This window comes from Bos indicus, chromosome 19 (genome assembly GCF_029378745.1).
Source record: "Bos indicus isolate NIAB-ARS_2022 breed Sahiwal x Tharparkar chromosome 19, NIAB-ARS_B.indTharparkar_mat_pri_1.0, whole genome shotgun sequence".
Lineage (NCBI taxonomy): Eukaryota > Metazoa > Chordata > Mammalia > Artiodactyla > Bovidae > Bos > Bos indicus.
In genome coordinates this window covers 29,882,982-29,899,736 of record NC_091778.1, presented here as the reverse complement: position 1 = coordinate 29,899,736, position 16,755 = coordinate 29,882,982, and the positions used below count along the sequence as shown (strand labels likewise).

Here is a 16,755-nt window from a genome sequence, read left to right as displayed (position 1 = left end):
CAATGAGACCCCAAAGGCCTGGCGTCCAGGCCAGGTTGCCAGAACCCCCGGGGTCTGGGAGGGACACCATGCAGGTTGTGGACAATGAGGCCTCAGCACCGGGTCACTGTTCCCTCCCCAGCCCACTTCTTCCTGCCCTGTCACCCAGCTGCCAGGGGACCAGCCATCTTTACCAGGAGCCCACCAGGCACCTGGCCCCATGCTGAGTGCTTCCATGTGACACAGTCGGGCATCACCCCCACATGCCAGACAAGGAAACCGCAACTCAGACATGCAACCGGACTTGCCCCAGGTCCCTCAGGAGGCACCCGATCAGGGCAGACTAGGAAAGATGGGCAGAAAACACAGGTCACTGGCCTTTCCCTGGAGGCGGCCGGGTGATGCTAAAAGGGGCAGGACTGCTGAGGAACAGAGCAGCAAGACCAGGAACACCCAGCTGGAGCGGGGAGGTACGTGGGGAGATGGGCAGAGTCGACTTTCGGGTCCAGGAAGAGGGGGCCCAGCCTCAGCCCGAAATAGCCAGGCCCACCGGGTCAGGAGGAGAGCCCCAGAGTGGAAAGACCAGGCCCACTGGATGGGTGCCCAGGCTGCAGCTACCTCCTGCCTGAGTGTCGAACACCTTGACCTCCATACCCTGGGCCTCCCCAGCTCCGCCAGCAGACAGCTGGACCATCTGCTTGGGATTTCTGTTTGCCTCTGAGCTATCTGCAGACACCTGCCCAGGGGCTGTGAGGGGCTCCTCTTCTCCCGCAGGCCCCCACCCACCCTGAAGTCAGCCTTGACCCTGAGTCCCGTGAGGTCTGGCCAGCCCAGGCCGCCAGCCAGCTCAGGGACCAGAAACCACAGAGCCGGTGCCCCGCTCCCACGGGGCAGAGCTGATGGAAGGCGGCAGAGGAGAGCCTGACAAAGGAGAGGTGCAAGGCCCCCGCCTCCAGGGCGCTGGGGTAGATGCTGCACGAGAGACTGGCAGGTGGGATACTCTTCCCCGGAAGGGAGCCTGAGGCCTGCAGTGCAGAGAGTCTGTGCAGGCCCCAGCTCCCAACGGAAAAGGCCCTCAGTGATCCCTGAGGCTCTGGTCAAACTTCTGGTGCATCAGAATTACCAGCAAGCAGTTTAAAATGCAGATTCTCCACCCATCCCTGGAGGTCTGTTTTGTGGAGTCAACCCTCAAATCGGCATTTTAAATACACCACAGAGCTCTCTTCCTTTCTCCAATACCTGAAAGACTTCTCTTTGAGCTACAGAGCCTCAGGCTGAATGCCCATGAGTACGGATGAGGGCACAGAAGACCAGAGAGGTAAAGCAACTGATTTGCAGCCACACAGCTCCTCAGAGGCAGAGTGAAGCCCAGGACCCCCCAGTGGCCAGGATGCAGGGCCGGGGGAGAACGCAGTCCCCATACCTGTGGCTACCGCTCCCCCACCCCAAGGAGGAAGAGCTGGGAAATTCCCAGGCACAAGATCCATCCCCCTCAGCTCCTGGCCAGTCACAGGGACTCTGGGACTAACACCCACACAGGGCCCCCTGCACCCCACTGGTCACATGGTGCCCTCCCCCTCCCCTAACAAGGGGGCTCTCACTCACCATAGTCCTTCTTGCAGTATTTTTTCATGTTAATCTTCAGCTTCCCTTTGGAGGCCTTGCAGTAGGAATCACAGTCTGCAGGGGACGGGAGAGCACAGACAAAACTTAATTAGGCGAAGAATAGGCTGGCGGGCGGGGTGGGCGGCCACCTCCCTAAACACCCAGAGGCTGGTGATACCCACAGGCCGGGCAGCCCGGGGGGCCATTCAGGGCAGGTCTGGCCCTCTCGAGTAGTGCTGGGACAAAGAGGTCCCCGCCTGACCCACCCCCACTGGCCCTCCTGGCCTCCACACAGGGACTCTGCGGGCTCCTGCATTGTGCCACCCAGGGCTTCGGAGCACCACACAAATTCCCCCGTTCTTAAGATGCACCCGGAGCCTGATTAAAGCCAATAGAGGCCTCATTGTCGCCCCACGCCCTGGGTCTGTGTCAGGCGCTAGCTTCCATGGCGAGCAGCCTCTGGCTGGGGTCAGGCCCCAACAATAGAGGTCACGGAGAAAATTAGCAGCCCATGAAGCAGGAGAAAACCCCTTTGGTGTCCACGCTACTGGAGTGTGCAAATAAAATGCCCCACGAAGAAGAGTTCAGTTCTAATGAGCCCCACCACTGCTGAGAGCCAGGGCTGCTGGGCCTGCGTCTGCAGGGTATCACTTCAGGGGCGTCCCAGCGTCAGCTGGGCAGGATGTTGGGGGGGCGCCCAGGGGCCTGCTTCCCCTGGGGGTGGCCTGTGTCGGCCCAGCAGAGGCAGACCTCCAACACCGGCCCCACCAGGCCCTCTCCCCGCCAGCTCTTCAGTTGAAAGTGAAAGTCACTCAGTTGTGTCCAACTCTGCGACTCCATGGACTGTATACTCCATGGAGTTCTCCAGGCCAGAATACTGGAGTGGGTAGCCGTTCCCTTCTCCAGGGGATCTTCCCAACCCAGGGATCGAACCCAGGTCTCTTGCGTTGCAGGCGAATTCTTCACCAGCTGAGCCACCAGGGAAGATCAAAAATACTGGAGTGGGTAGCCGATCCCTTCTCTAGGGGATTTTCCCGACCCAGGAATCGAACTGGGGTCTCCTGCACTGCAGGCAAATTCTTTACCAGATAAGGTGATACAGTTCCTTGCCTGATCTGTGTTCACAAATCAGCTGTTGGCATGATGGCCAGCCCACCATGGAGTCTCACTACATCACTCCAGCACCCCCTGTACAACCACTCAACATGCCGGCTCTCACTAGATTCTCACAACCCTTCTTTGAGCTGTGGGGGTTATTCCCATTCTACAGATTAGGTATCGAAAACCACCTGCCAGTGCATCCCAGACAGCTAGCAAGTCAAGGCTGGGCCTTGAACTTGGGTCTGAGGTGGAAGGTCACTGTACCCACTGGAATTGGGCTGGGTGTGTGTCCTGGCGAGGGGACTCAAAAGGTGAAGGGGAAACACACATGGCTGCTCTAGAAGCGGGTGCCAGCCCCTCATACTCTAAAGGGGAAAACCCAGGCCAGGGTGGAGTGAGGAGCGATTTGTGAGGGAGCACAGGACAACAAGGCCAGGCCTCCTGGGCCCCCTGCCCCCCAAACCATCACTTAGATCTGTAGGAATATTCAGAGAGCACCCCAGAGTCAGCCTTTGGTCCCATGGGAGATGACTGCCTCCTTCAGGGTCCTAATTAAAGTTGAAAGAGCTCTATCCTGTTGCCCTGGGAGCCATGGGCCTGGCAGCTCCCTGCTGCCGTTAGGGCACCCTATTAGGAACCAGTCTCAGGAAATGAGAAAAACAGCCCCTCTTCCTGCTCCCTAGGGTGCGAGTCCTTGGACCACCCCCTGTCCATCAGCATGCCCTGCCCAGGGGCACCAGAGTCCACAGTGCCAGCTCCTCCTGCCACCTGGATGGCTACTGGAGTCAGGACCTCTCAGAAGGTGGGGTGTGGAGCATCCTGAGAGAGAGGCCGGGAGCCCACCGGGGATGTTGAGACACAGGGTGACAGTGACCCAAACCCACAGTCAGTGCCACTGGCACTCCCTCCCCCACGCCGTGACACCACCTCACCGCTGGAAAGAGCCACTCTCCGCCATGACTCTGCCAACTCGGGCAGGTGACGCTCACGGCAAAGCCACTGCTGGGGCTAAACCCCGGCCATGCACGAGTAGCTTGCGTTTCTAGCAAGCTGGCTGGAATCCCCGCCTGCTTGCTCCACTCGGGAAAGAACTGAACTGCCAGCAGTGCTGATGATGTCACTGCATGGATGGCCTTGAACCCACTCATCGCTTTTTCATTATTATTATTTTTTTGGCCCGTGTCATCAGTACCTGCATGCTGGTCAATCACCTGCCATGCCTCCTCTATAGGGGGGAATCTCAGCACCCCCTCGACCGCCACCTCCCATCATGGCCCTGGAGGCAGCCCCTGACAGCACACCAGCTCCCCTGAGCCTCTGGGCAGTCCCTCAAGAGAGGGACCACGACTCTCAATCTACACACAGGACAGTTGAGTTCAGCAAGGCGCCACAGTACTGATTCCAAGTGCGCCCTGCACTGCAGGCAGGAGGGCAGGTGGCCCCTGGGACGACCTGGCCCTGCACCTCCGGCTTCCCCTCCTCCCTTCCCTCCCTCCTGGCAGCATCTACAGCTCTTCTCTTCAAAGCCAAGTATCCACCTGGGCCAGAGATTGTCCTCGAAGTGCGTGGCATCCATCACTGCCTGATTAGATCCAGCTCTGGGCCCCGTGAGACCAATCACAGCCACCCTCATGAACATTAAAAGTCTGTCCCCCAATAACCACAGCCACCCACAGGGCACTAACCAGGCATGAGGCACTGCTCTCAGCCCTGCCTGTGCTTCTAACGGCCTGGTTCCCTACCTGGATACACAGTGGAATAGCCCAGAAGCTTTAGGAAAACACTGGTGCTTGGGTTCCCCCCAGGACATTCTGATTTCACTGGCTTAAAGGATAGCCTGTGTGTCCAGATTTTTAAAGTTTCCCAGGTAAGACCAATGGGCAGCCAGGGTTAGAACCACAGTCTGAACTGTCTGCAGCTGTGGGAGGTGGGCCAGGGTCTCTGCACCCAAGATTTGTAAGGAGGACCCAGGTTGGCAGAGGAAAAGCTCAGAGGAGTGGCTGTTGACTCAAACTAGAGTCAGAGGACATCAAACAGCTTTGCCCTTATAGGAAATGGTGCCAGCCTCAACATGTGCAGATTTATAGCTGTATCTGGTTTGTTGTTGTTTACTTTTTGTGGGTCTTATGTCTTTCCTTTCTGTCAGCCAGAAATTCTCATCAGGTCAGTGTGCTTGTCGTTGTCAAATGTGCCCTTGTTACTGTTGTTTAGTTGCTAAGTCGTGTCTCATCCTTTTGTGACCCCATGGACTGCAGCCTGCCAGGCTCCTCTGTCCATGGGATTTTCCAGGCAAGAATACTGGCGTGGGTTGACATCTCCTTCTCCATGGGATCTTTCCAACCTAGGGATCGAACCCACGTCTCCTGCACTGGCAGGTGAGTTCTTTGCCACTGAGTCACCAGGGAAGCCCCCCACATGTCCCCTACTCCCTACCGATTTGCTGATTCTGATTTGGTTGTGAGCTAGGAAAACAGAAAGACTAGGCTTGTTAGAACTGTATGCAAAGCATGGGTCAATAGGCCTGGAATGAGAGAAGGAACTGCTGTCCTCTGGGTATGGTGAATAACCTTCAGAGCACTGACATCGTAGCAGCTCTCTGGCTGCGTGCAGACTCTCTGGGTGTGTGCCAGAGAACTGAGGTCACTCGACAAGAGGTCCTCAGATAAGGGAAGTGTTCCTGCATTTTCTTCTTTTATCAAATACACACAAAGCTACAGAGACTGCCTCGAGATGGACCAGACGAAGCTTTGAAATGCATCTTTGACTCCTTCAAAATGGCATCTACTTGGCAGTTACCCACGTTTCCTCTCCTTGTTTTGTTCCAAAATAGCTATAAAGACAATGAAAAAAATGAAAATTCACACTAATGCCAAGAACTAAACTGACAGATGACCCAACACTGGAATCTGGGAGCAATCTCTATTAATTAAAGACAGATGGTGGTAGAACAAGGAAAACCTGTCCAGGTTTTACCTCAAGACACAGCTCTTTGTCTGATGAACAGAAAAGTCCTGGAAAATAGGAAAGATGACAAGGAGACACCAACCAGAAAACAAATGGCAGGAAGTGGGTGGTGGGACATGGAGGTGCCCTGTCGAGAGAGAGCTTAAGGAAGAGGAGGGACAGACAGGAAGGACAGTGTTTGCAGCGGGGACGTGAACTCGTGTTTTTATCTAAATCACTGATGCAGGGAATGAGAAAGTCTGGCAGTGGAGACAGAAGATCACCACCTCCACAGAGCAGAAGCAAACTGAGAGAAAAGGCCGGTAGGGACTAGGAAATGAAGAAGGAGCTGGAGGTATTCCCCTGCCATCCAGCTTGGGGCTGGAATGGGAATCCAGCTGTCACGCCAGGCCAGGGATCTGCAAAATTTTTTTGCAAAGTGCCAAACAGTAAATATTTTTGGCTTTGTGGGCCATACGGTCTCTGTCACAACTATGCGAACTGTCGCCATAGCTCAAAAACAGCCATAGGCGACATGTAATTGAATGGGTGTGTCAGACTTAAGATATTCTAAAAAGACAGCCTCTATGAAGTAGGAAGAAAAAAAGATACAAGGGAAGGGAGGTCAAGCTGAAAAGGCCACATGATGATGCAAAAAGGGTAACACATGAGAGAAAGAAGAGCTAGAAAAACCCAAACCCAAAAGCCCAGCAGCACAATGAGAATTGACTCTGGAAGCAATCAAGAAAAATAACACTGTAGGAGATGGATTCAGAAACATAGAGTGAATTGTGGAGATTCTCATACACAGAATAAAGACATGGAAACTGCGAAAGAGAAAATAATAGGGACAGAAGAGGGAAAGTGGACAGATGGCAGATGCCTGGGAGAAAACTGCAGCAGAAACCAAATAGAACAGAAATGAGAACCAAAGAGAGTGAACCAAGATGAGAACTCCTGAGGTTGAAGGCCAACCTACATATGAAGGAAAGGGAAAGGGAAGGGAAGTCGCTCAGTCCTGTCCGACTCTTTGCGACCCCATGGACTGCAGCCCACCAGGCTCCTCCGTCCATGGGACTTTCCAGGCAAGAGTACTGGAGTGTGTTGCCATTGCCTTAAACTTAATTTCCGGGAAAAAAGAGACAAACACATCCACATACATCTTTGCAAAACATACGAAATACCGGATAAAGAAAAAAGTATATATACAGATTTAACATCAAGAAGAAGCTCCAGATGACCATGGAACAAAGTCTATAGGTTGAGAGGAGGGAAAACTTTGAGTCCCAAGACTTTTATACCTAGCTATACTGTCCTCTATGTGTGCAGGCCATAATAAACCAAAGACATTCTCTAGTATGCAATATTCCAACCATGTATCCTTTCTGAGAGGAATATCTGGTAGTGTTTTTCAACCAACTATGAAATGGATCAAAAATAAGAATTTAAGAGGGGGAAAGTCACAGAATAAACACACTGGTGATATGCACAGAAACCAGCAAATAGAGAGGGTTCTAATACGGTTCTAAAAGTGAAGGCAAAGTTGAGAATAATTTTAAAATGTTTGAAAGGGAGCATCAGACAATGAATAGGTATGTATAAATAACTATAAAATCTAGTCTGCACTTTAGATCATATTAACAAAAACTAAGAATGAGGTGGGTAATACAACTCTTTGTCTGCGGTAAGTAGAACACCAAAGATGTTATTGCATGCTTGACCCTGATAAATAAGAGCTATTCGATCAAGCAGTGCTTTTGAAAACCCCCAAATAACCACAAAACACGAGAGAAGAGAAGAAATGGGTATAAGTAGTAAGACAGGAGAACACGCAAACCGGAAAATATAAAAGGCAACTGTGGTAAATTCAGATCACAGAAGAGCCACTATGCGAAAGCGAAACAATGACTGTCAACAGAGTTACAGATTTACAGGTGTTTAAACGCAACACCTCTACTGAAAAGCTAATTTTGAAACATTAAATGATTGTTGACGAGAGACTTGAACAAAACTAAAGCAATTCTTTAAAAGCTTACAACTTTTAAAGAAGTTGTAAAAGTTTGTCACTAGGTGACAAAGAAGTTCAAACGTAATAGAAAGATTTTGGTTTTTATTACGTCTTATTGAAATATGCAAAAACTTGAGAAATACAAAAAAAGAACAGACAGAAATACATAACTAGTAAAAGAATGCTAAATTAATTCCAAGGAGCTGAAACTGCATAGGCCACATTTCCTGACCACAATGTAATAAATATATTAAACAAAAAAGAACGAAAATAAATGAAGTGCTTTCCATTCTAGAAGTTAGAAAATAAGGAAAATAAAACCCAAAGAGGGCATGAGGAAATAATTAGTAACAGGAGTAGAAATTAATACAGTAGGATGCTGAAAAAGCTTCAAAGTTATAAATATACCCAAGAATTGAATCTTAGTAAAGCCCCCAAACCAACAAATACACACACACACACACACAGATAAAACACTGTTATGTCTAATAATGAATAAAAGAGAAAATAGACTCATTAGGAAGTAATGAGAAAGGGGTATAACCACAACCTAAAGAAGATTTTATAAATTACAAGGCTATCGTATACAGCTTTGGGCTGAAATCTTGGCCATCTGAATGAAACGCATTCCTTGTTAGGGAAACATAAGGGACCAAAGTGAACTAAAGAAGCGATACCCAATCTGAATAGATAAAGAATCTTAAGAAATCTCTGGATCCAGATGGTTTCAGAGGCTGACTCCAAGCAAACATTTAAAGGATGTTTCACGCTCTTTGGTTAGAAAACAGAAAAAGAAGGAACGCTAATAAGATGAACCACATAAAAGTGCCTAAAAATCGATCACTCCTCAACTTTACAAGAAAAAAGCAGTTTCGTATGGTTTGATCTTAAATAAGCACTGCCGTGAGCTTAGACACACAGAACCTGCAGACTATTGGTCGGCCTCACTGATTAATCAGGTCTGATATTTTATGCCCTGAAGGCCCCCATTCTCTCTGGGCCCAGGGCCCCGCCCCCTGCTCTACACAGGAGGATGAGGTGAGCAAGAAGCCCCACCCCCACCCCCCGGGGGATCCTGCGGGGCTAGAATTAAGGGTGTGCAGGGAATACTGGAAGATCTGCGGGGGCCCCTGCACCAGGGTCACCCTTCACCCCACCCTCCTCCCCAAGGAGAGGGGAGCTGCCAGGGAGGAGAGCTGGCACCGCTCATCTCCTCACCCGGACGTGCTCTGTCCCAGGGAGAGTGCAGAGACCCAGGGCCGCCATCTGTGGCTCGCAGCAGGCCCATCCTGGCTGGCTGGCATCCTGGCTCCTCCTGAGAGCAGCCAACCCTCCCTTTATTCCCCCCACCTGCTCCCCTGACCGACCAGCAGCCAAGAACGGAGCAGGGAGCCCCTGCCGCCCCACGCAGGCCCCATCCCAGTGGCTGGGCCCCTCCCTCCTCTTCCTCCACCTTGGGTAGCTCACCCTCAGCCCTGCCTCCTGTGCCCCAGGTGCCAAAAGTCCCGCTGGGCAGAGCTGCTCGCCGGATCGAGGCTCAACTCTGAGCATATGGCAGGCGGCGCCCGGCGTCCCCCTGTTGGAGCCAGGGGCGCTGCAGCTGGTACCGCCCCTGGAGCAGGGCGGGGAGCTGGCCAGGTTCTCACTCCTGGCAGCACCCTGGTTCCTCTGCTTCTGGGCTGTCGGCTCGGAAAGCTGGGTGGTGGGAGCAGAGCGAGAGACATCCAGCCACTGGGGTCTATCCCAGACAGAGGCCTGGAGGCTAGGGCAGTTTTAAATTCTGCTGGCTGGGTGCAGGGGAGGGGCTCCTGGAACCCCCCACCCCACCTCCACCCCTGACCCTGCTGGGGATAGAGCTCAAGGGGGCGGGGCCACTCTGCCCACCAACAGGTGACAGAAGACAGGTGAGGCCAATCTGCCCAGAGTTTTGGCTGCCTGACCTGGATCCACAAAGCCACTTGGAACTCTGCAGGCCAGAGAGACCGGCTGTCTGTGTGTGTCATTTTCACACGCAGAGAGTATCTGTAGGTTTCATAATGACTGTGTCAAGGCTGGAGGAAGCACTCCCCTCCAAGCCAGCCTTCACCCTCTGGGTCCTAGGCTGCAGATGGCTGACTCACTCCCCCTGGGGAGACCACCTTCTGAGCACCCCCACCACAAGCACTTTGATCGGCAGACAGCTGGAGTCCACAGGGAGCTCCCAAGCACCCACAGGTCTCTCCTGGCCTATATTGGTCTCGTATGCCCCCTCTATCACCTCCCAGCCCTGCCTGTCTCCACAGCATGACATCCATTGAACTCTGGGGCAGAAAGGCCAAGGTCATCATCCCAAATGAGGCAGTCCCAAGTAATGGACTGGCATGAGGTGCCTTGTAAAGCTTTGGGGAGAAAACCAAAAGTATCTGCAACATAGAGAGCAAAGCGTGGGTGTCTTTAATATATAAAGAACTCTTCTGAATCAATAAGAAAAGATAAGCACCCTCACACTCCAAGGAGAGAAACAGGCAATTCACAAAAGAGGGGAGAAAGTAGACAAGGAGATGTTAATAATGCTCATCCTCAAATAATCAAAGAAACACATCTTTAATCAACAGAAATGTAAGGCCTTTGCCTAGGGAGGTGTCAAAGCAAACACACAGTCTGAGATAATGTGGCTGCGGTGCAAATCAGTACCAACTTCCCTGAGTGTAGCTGCCATAGAAAGTCAAAATCCTGGAGAGCATACACCCTTGATTGCAGCAGCCCCATTTCTAAGAATGTATCATTGCTTCATACACTTCAAAGTTTGGCTAAGAGACTTCCACATGGCCGGCTCTGGGAGGCGCTAGGCGTGGCTCATGGAATGGTCAGGGTGGCCTTATAGCGGGAGAACATGTCAGTGACGTGAGTGTAGCCACACTCACAAAATGAGGACAATACCCAGCATGCGTGCCTTAGCAGAGGATGGAGTTAGGGGTCCAGGTGGAGACCACGTTGGATGTGAAGCCACTGTGAGGAGAAGTTACATCTAGGAGGACGAGGGAGGAGCTCTGTGAAGCAGCCAGGCCAGGAAAGGGCAGCGCAGGACTGAAGAACCAACAGAAGACAGGCCTGGAGCTGGGGGTGGGGGGTGGGCAGCCTGAGATGAGACTGCATGGTTCATGGGCGTCCCTTGTCAACCATGGAAGGGGTTTGAATTCTAGAAGAATACACTGTGCACCAAAATGCAGGGAGGAGGGACTGTGGCTGGTTTCTGTATACTCCTGCTTCGTCTTATCTGTATGTTTAACTTTACGATAACGAATATACCATTTTGGTATTAGAAGAAAAACACTAAACAACATTCTGAGGTGAGTCTCTTCTTCAGTGAGGATGGGGACTGAATGGGAGGAATCCCATAATGACATTACATTCCTATTCAGCGAGGTGATATTTCTATTCCTTTTTTAAAATGCTTTTTATTTATTTTTGGCTGTGCTGGGTCTTCGCTGCTGGACGCAGAATTCCTCTAGTTGCAGCGAGCAGGGGCCACTCTCTAGTCACGGCATTCAGGCTTCTCATTGCAGTAACTTCTGTTGTTTCAGAGCGTGGGCTCTGGGGTGTGCAGACTTCAGGAGTTGTGGTACATGGGCTTAGTTACCCCCCAGCATGTGTAATCTTCCCAGATCAGGGATCATACCTGTGTTCCCTGGCATTGGCAAGTGGACCCTTACCCAATGGAACACCAGGGAAGTCCTTAACTTTTTAAATTAAAAAACATATTTTTGGCCACACCACTTGGCATATGGGATCTTAGCTCTCTGACCAGGGACTGAATCCTTGCCCTCTGCACTTGAAGTGCTAAAGGGCTTCTACTGCTGGGTGGGGGTGGGGTGGGTGAGGCTGTGTGTCTGTCCTCTCTTTCCCTCACAAGAAGTGAGTGGTGGCTGGGACAGAGAGTCAGGGAAACCTCTCTGAGAAGGTAACACGGCACTGAGACCCAGACAGTGAGAGGGAGGCCAGGACAACAAGGCCTGGGGAAGACGGTTTCCAGCAGGAAGGACAGTTTGTGCAAAGACCCTGAGGTAGGATCGACCCTGGCAGAGTCCAGGTCCGAATGAAAGCCAGGAAGTTTCACAGAGAGTGAGCGAGGGGAGGAGCAGAGAAGAAAAGTCACACCAGCTGGACGGTCAGGGCAGGGCTGGATAAGGTTTGGATTCTGCGTAAATATAATGCAAAGCCACCAGAGGGTTCCAGCCTTCCTCTTGGGCCCTCAAGCACAGCAGGCCGCCCTCTATGCTCTCAGCACTCAGGACATGGTCTAGAATTATCTGTCTGCCTCCCCACCCAGCAGGGAACTGGAACCTTGTTTCCCAGCACCTGGTGCGGGGAGGTCACCACTGAACTCCCGTGGAACTCACTGGAATGTAAATTCTGGGTACCCGCTAAGCCCGTGTCCACAAACAGTGCAAAACAAGGTGAACGCACTGTAAAGCAACTTTCCTTCAATTAAAAAAAATTTTTTTAAAAGCTGAATGCAGTTGTCCCTGTGAGATACCAAGACTGCTCAGACAAACTTCCAAATCAGGCTCCCCAAACAAAAGACAAGCATCCTTCTCGATTATTCTGGGGACACCCATGAGAAAGCCTGGGCATTCAGGCATCTTTTAAATCTGCTAAGCTCTTCGACAACAAAGAGGGCATGATTTGGGCTGGCGAGGGCTTGAGTGACTCCAGAAATCGGGGGGGTAGGTCCTGATGCCTCTGCCAGGAGGCGCAGCTGATACCGGAAGCAACACCCTGAGCTCTGGATATGAGGGCTTTGCCCATTCTCCTTGGGAGGTAGAGTGTCCGTAGGACAGGATGCCTCTGCCTGGGACCCCAGGATACAACCTGGTGCACCGACCGATAGGGGTGGGGGTGTGTGTGGGTGTGGGTGTGGGTGTGGGTGTGGGTGTGTGTGTACTGGAGTGGGTTGCCGTTTCCTCCTCCAGGGGATCTTCCCAACCCAGGGACTGAACCCACAGGTCCAGAGACTCCTGCACTGGTAGGCAGGTTCTTTACCACTGAACCACCTGGGAAGCCCTATCTCAAAATACAGATGGGAAAACAGATGGGGATCAAGGCCATGGGATGGAGCAGCAGTCAGCAGGTAGGCTATGGAGGAACTCCAAACACTGGCTTCTTGACTCTTAAGCTGTGTGTCCTTGGGCTTGTGACTGCACATCTCTGAACCTCAGAGTCCTCATTTATTTTATTTTTTATTATCCAGACTTATTGTTGTTGTTGTTGTTAGAGTATAGTTGATTTACAATGTTGTGTTAGTTTCAGGCATATAGCAAAGTGAATCAGCTATACATATACCACTCTTTTTTGGACTCTTTCCCCATATACCTTATTTATTAAATAGGGTAAGAGCATGTAATCCTTTGAGGTGCTAACAAGATGAAGCCTAACAAACTCTTAAAAATGTTACCTGTTATTATTTTTGCTATAATTCAGGAGCCATGACAAGAAAACCAATCTTGTATTCTTGGCATACCCTATTAAAAAAAAATTTTTTTTTAATTTCTCACTCTATGTATCACATTTACTGACTGATGTTTGGCTGCCCCCAAAAACAAACCCATCTTGAGACAGTCTGGTCTCCCACCCCCAGGACGTGTCACAGTGCGGTCTCACACTTTTTCAACATGGTTTGCTTTTTGTCTGCCTCCCTCCCTGAAGGCAGGGGCCACTGCCCCTTCCACTGCTCTCCCCAGGGCCTGGGATACGTACAAGCTCTCAATAAATATTTGTTGAATAAGCGGGGGACTCAGCCGCCCCCACCATGTGGCAAAGTGACCCTTGGCCCCAGCAATCCCCACACGGCCGCAGTCCAAGGGTGAAGACCCCAGGCCTGCCGGGGAAGAAGCCGCCCCAGGACAGAGTCTGTGTAAACAGCAGGAGAGCAAATCCTGAAGCAGGATTCTGAAGGGTGGAAAAAGACAATTCTGGAAAATGCTGTGAAACACAAAAAGCCGCAGCTTGGCGAGAGCAGCTCCTCTCCTGGGCAGGACAGCGGGAGACGGCAAGCCTTCCCTCTCCAGGGACTTTGGAAGGGCTTCAGTGTTTTGTTTGGACTTTAATAACAGAGATTCAAAACCTGCTGCCTTATGACGAAAATATATTTGCAGATTGAACATCCCAGGCCTGGAATTAGGAGGGCAACCCTGGTAGGAGGGGCCAGGGAGGGTCAGAGCTGGGTGGGGCTTTCCTTGTGGGAAGGTGCAGCCCCCTACCAGGCCGCTGCCTTGGAAGCCTGTCTTGCCTGGAGCACTGGGACCCCCAAAGGCACAGGCAGGAAGCGCTGATGGAACAGACAGGCTGGGCTGGGCCTTCAGGAGGGGAGACCAGCACGCCAGGTTTTTCCCCTTCTGCAGCCCAGCCTGTGAAAAGGGTCAACCTACCCCAGTCCCATCCCTGCCGGGCAGGGTGGCCTGCAGTCTGGTTTGGGGGTGGGGTGACCAGGCTGGACGAGGTCAGGGGGCTGCATCAGCCTCATGAGGCGGGGAGCAGCCCCTCTTCCCCACTTGGAACAAGAGGGTGCCAGGAGTCCCCAGCACGCTCTTTCTTCTTGCTGAACAAGATGGATTGGAAAACAAATTGGCTCAAATAAAGCATGTAATTAGATTAAAGCCTCTTGCCCAGAGCCTGGGGGACTGCAAAAGCCCTCCCGACTGGAGGCGGGAGACCTCGGCAAGCTCAACCAGTGCCTGGACATCGAGAATTTTCTCTCAGCCCTCAGCTGCCCATCCCCAGTCCTTCCCAGCTGGGGCGAAGTACACCGAGGGGCTTCGTCCTATCCCAGAGGTGGTCCCCAGTCCTGTGCTGCCACCAGCCCCGCAGGCCTGGGGTCCCCTCTCTCCTGCCTGCAGACCCCACCTCAGCCTCAGAGGGCGGCTGTGTCCGATACTCAAGCCCCACGGGAGCTCAGCTGAACAGCTGAGTGGGTGCTATACCTGGACAGTACCCGCCAGAGCACTTTCCACCCATGACCCCATTTGAGCTGTACAATGACCAGTAAGAAGCCAGGCAGGTGGTATTAGGACCACCATTTCCACTACACAGGAGAACACAGGCCCACAGTGTTCTGCATCCCAGGTCACGTCCACTGGGGACACTTTCCCTGTCACCAACTGCCCCTCACTCCAGGTTAGGGCCACCCAGAGGGGTCTTTGTCCACAAAGCCTTGGGCAACCTGATGACTGAGCACTGACCCTTAACCTCCCCTACCTCTGATGCAGGGGCCGCCCCTCCTCAAGGGACCACACTCTCGGCTTCCTGTCCTCAGGCAGAATCCCTCTGCCCAGACCCCCCACCCTCAGACATCCCATCACAGCCCTTCCCATAGAGCCAGCATCCATCACCATGCCCAGTCCTTCCTCCCACCAGCCATGCCCTTAGGAAACACAACCTGGGGCTGTGATCACAGGTTGCCAGAGGAAGGCAGGAGCAGGCAGACCAAGTCAAGAAGCTGCTGCACCCAGAGAGTAGATTGCTTTTCCTGCAACTGCTTCTGATGTAGTTCCCCATCAAAATAGGAGATGAGCTTCTGGCCCTTAGAAGCGAATGAAAGCCTTGGCAGAGAAAGCAGGCAGGACACTCTGGAGTCCTAGTTTGAAAAGGCTTGATGAGGAGCAACTTATCTCTAGAATAAACACAACGGCTGCCCAAGAAGACAGTGATTGGGAGCAAGCGTGAAAGCAAAAAAAGCAATCAGACAGCATGCATGCTTAATTTCCATGTCCAAGCTCATGGCAGACATTACTAATCAACCTCAGAACCCAGAGGCCCAGAACTCAATCAGGTGCTCTTGCTGCTCAGTGAGAAAGCTGTCACACTCCTACCAGGTGGCGTTAGTGGTAAAGAACCTGCCTGCCAATTCAAGAGACGCAGGTTTGACCCCTGAGTTGGGAAGATCCCTTAGAGAAGGAAATGGCAACCCTCTCCAGTATTCTGGCCTGGAGAACCTCATGGATAGAGAAGCCTGGTGGGCTAGAGTCCAGGGGGTAGCAAAGAGTCAGACACGACTGAGCAACTGAGCACTCCTGCCATTCCTGGTTTATTCTGCCACTTGTCACCAACTGATAGACTGGAGACAGGCCACGGAATCCACCTTACGGGAGCTGAAAGTGGGATCTTAAAAGGCAGTTCACCCTTGCACCATTGGCCCCACTTCTGACCCTAGGGTTGTGCAGGATGTTCATCACCTGAGCCTCACCTATTCTGTAACTGCCCCCCTACCCCGCCCCACATCCTTCGTTCCACCTGCTGGAACAGCCCGGCACAAGCCTACCCATCACCTGTTTAACCAACAGTTCAGCCCTCAAGACTTTGGGGAAAGCACCCTGCCCTCCCAAGCTTCTCGGTTTCTTCAAACTCCAAGAACATGACTTCCTGGACCCTCATCATGCTGGTCTTTCTTAACCTCTCTGTCCCTCAGCTGTCTGATGTGAGAACCGAAGAGGCTAATCCTGTCTCTATCTACATTGGGTGTGGAAACGCTTCCAGACTGTGAAACCCTACCTGCCTGGAGGCCACCTGTCCGTTTCTCTCAGTTCCTTGGGATACAGGTGAGAACACAGAAGGAAGAGTTTGGAAGCAGCCAAATTACAAATTACAGCCAAATTACAAATTACTAGGGGATGACAGAGGATGAGACGGTTCGATGGCATCACCAACTTGATGGACATGAGTTTGAGCAAGCTCCAGGAGTTGGAGATGGACAGAGAAGCCTGACATGCTGCAGTCCACGGGGTCACAAAGAGTCGGACACAACTGAGCAACTGAACTGAAATTACTACCACAAAGGAAATCCCTCTAGATCTTCATTTAGAGCTTAACCATCCTTAATTCACAAACACTGATAATAAATGTCATTATCAGACGAGATGGTTGGATGGCATCACCAATTCAATGGACATGAGTTTAAGCAAACTCCCGGAGATGGTGAAGGACGGGGAAGCCTGGTGTGCTGCACTCCATGCAGTTGGGTCGCAAAGAGTTGGATGCAACTGAGCGACTGAACAACAACCGCCATTCCCAGAACACAGGACCCTGGGATCTACCTATTTAAAGGGTAGGGAGAACTTTCTGAAGATTCACCCACTGGCAGGAGG

General features: G+C 51.9%; 1 protein-coding gene across 2 annotated transcripts in view; it reads right to left on the bottom strand.

The window, feature by feature from the left end:
• The window catches only part of NTN1 (netrin 1), a 205,247-nt gene that overhangs the window by 16,645 nt on the left and 171,847 nt on the right, over positions 1-16,755 (bottom strand). For both annotated transcript variants that reach the window (XM_070774335.1, XM_019982320.2), the window contains exon 6: positions 1,585-1,659. In XM_070774335.1, coding sequence (XP_070630436.1) covers positions 1,585-1,659 — 75 coding nt within the window. The remainder of the gene's footprint in view (positions 1-1,584; positions 1,660-16,755) is intronic.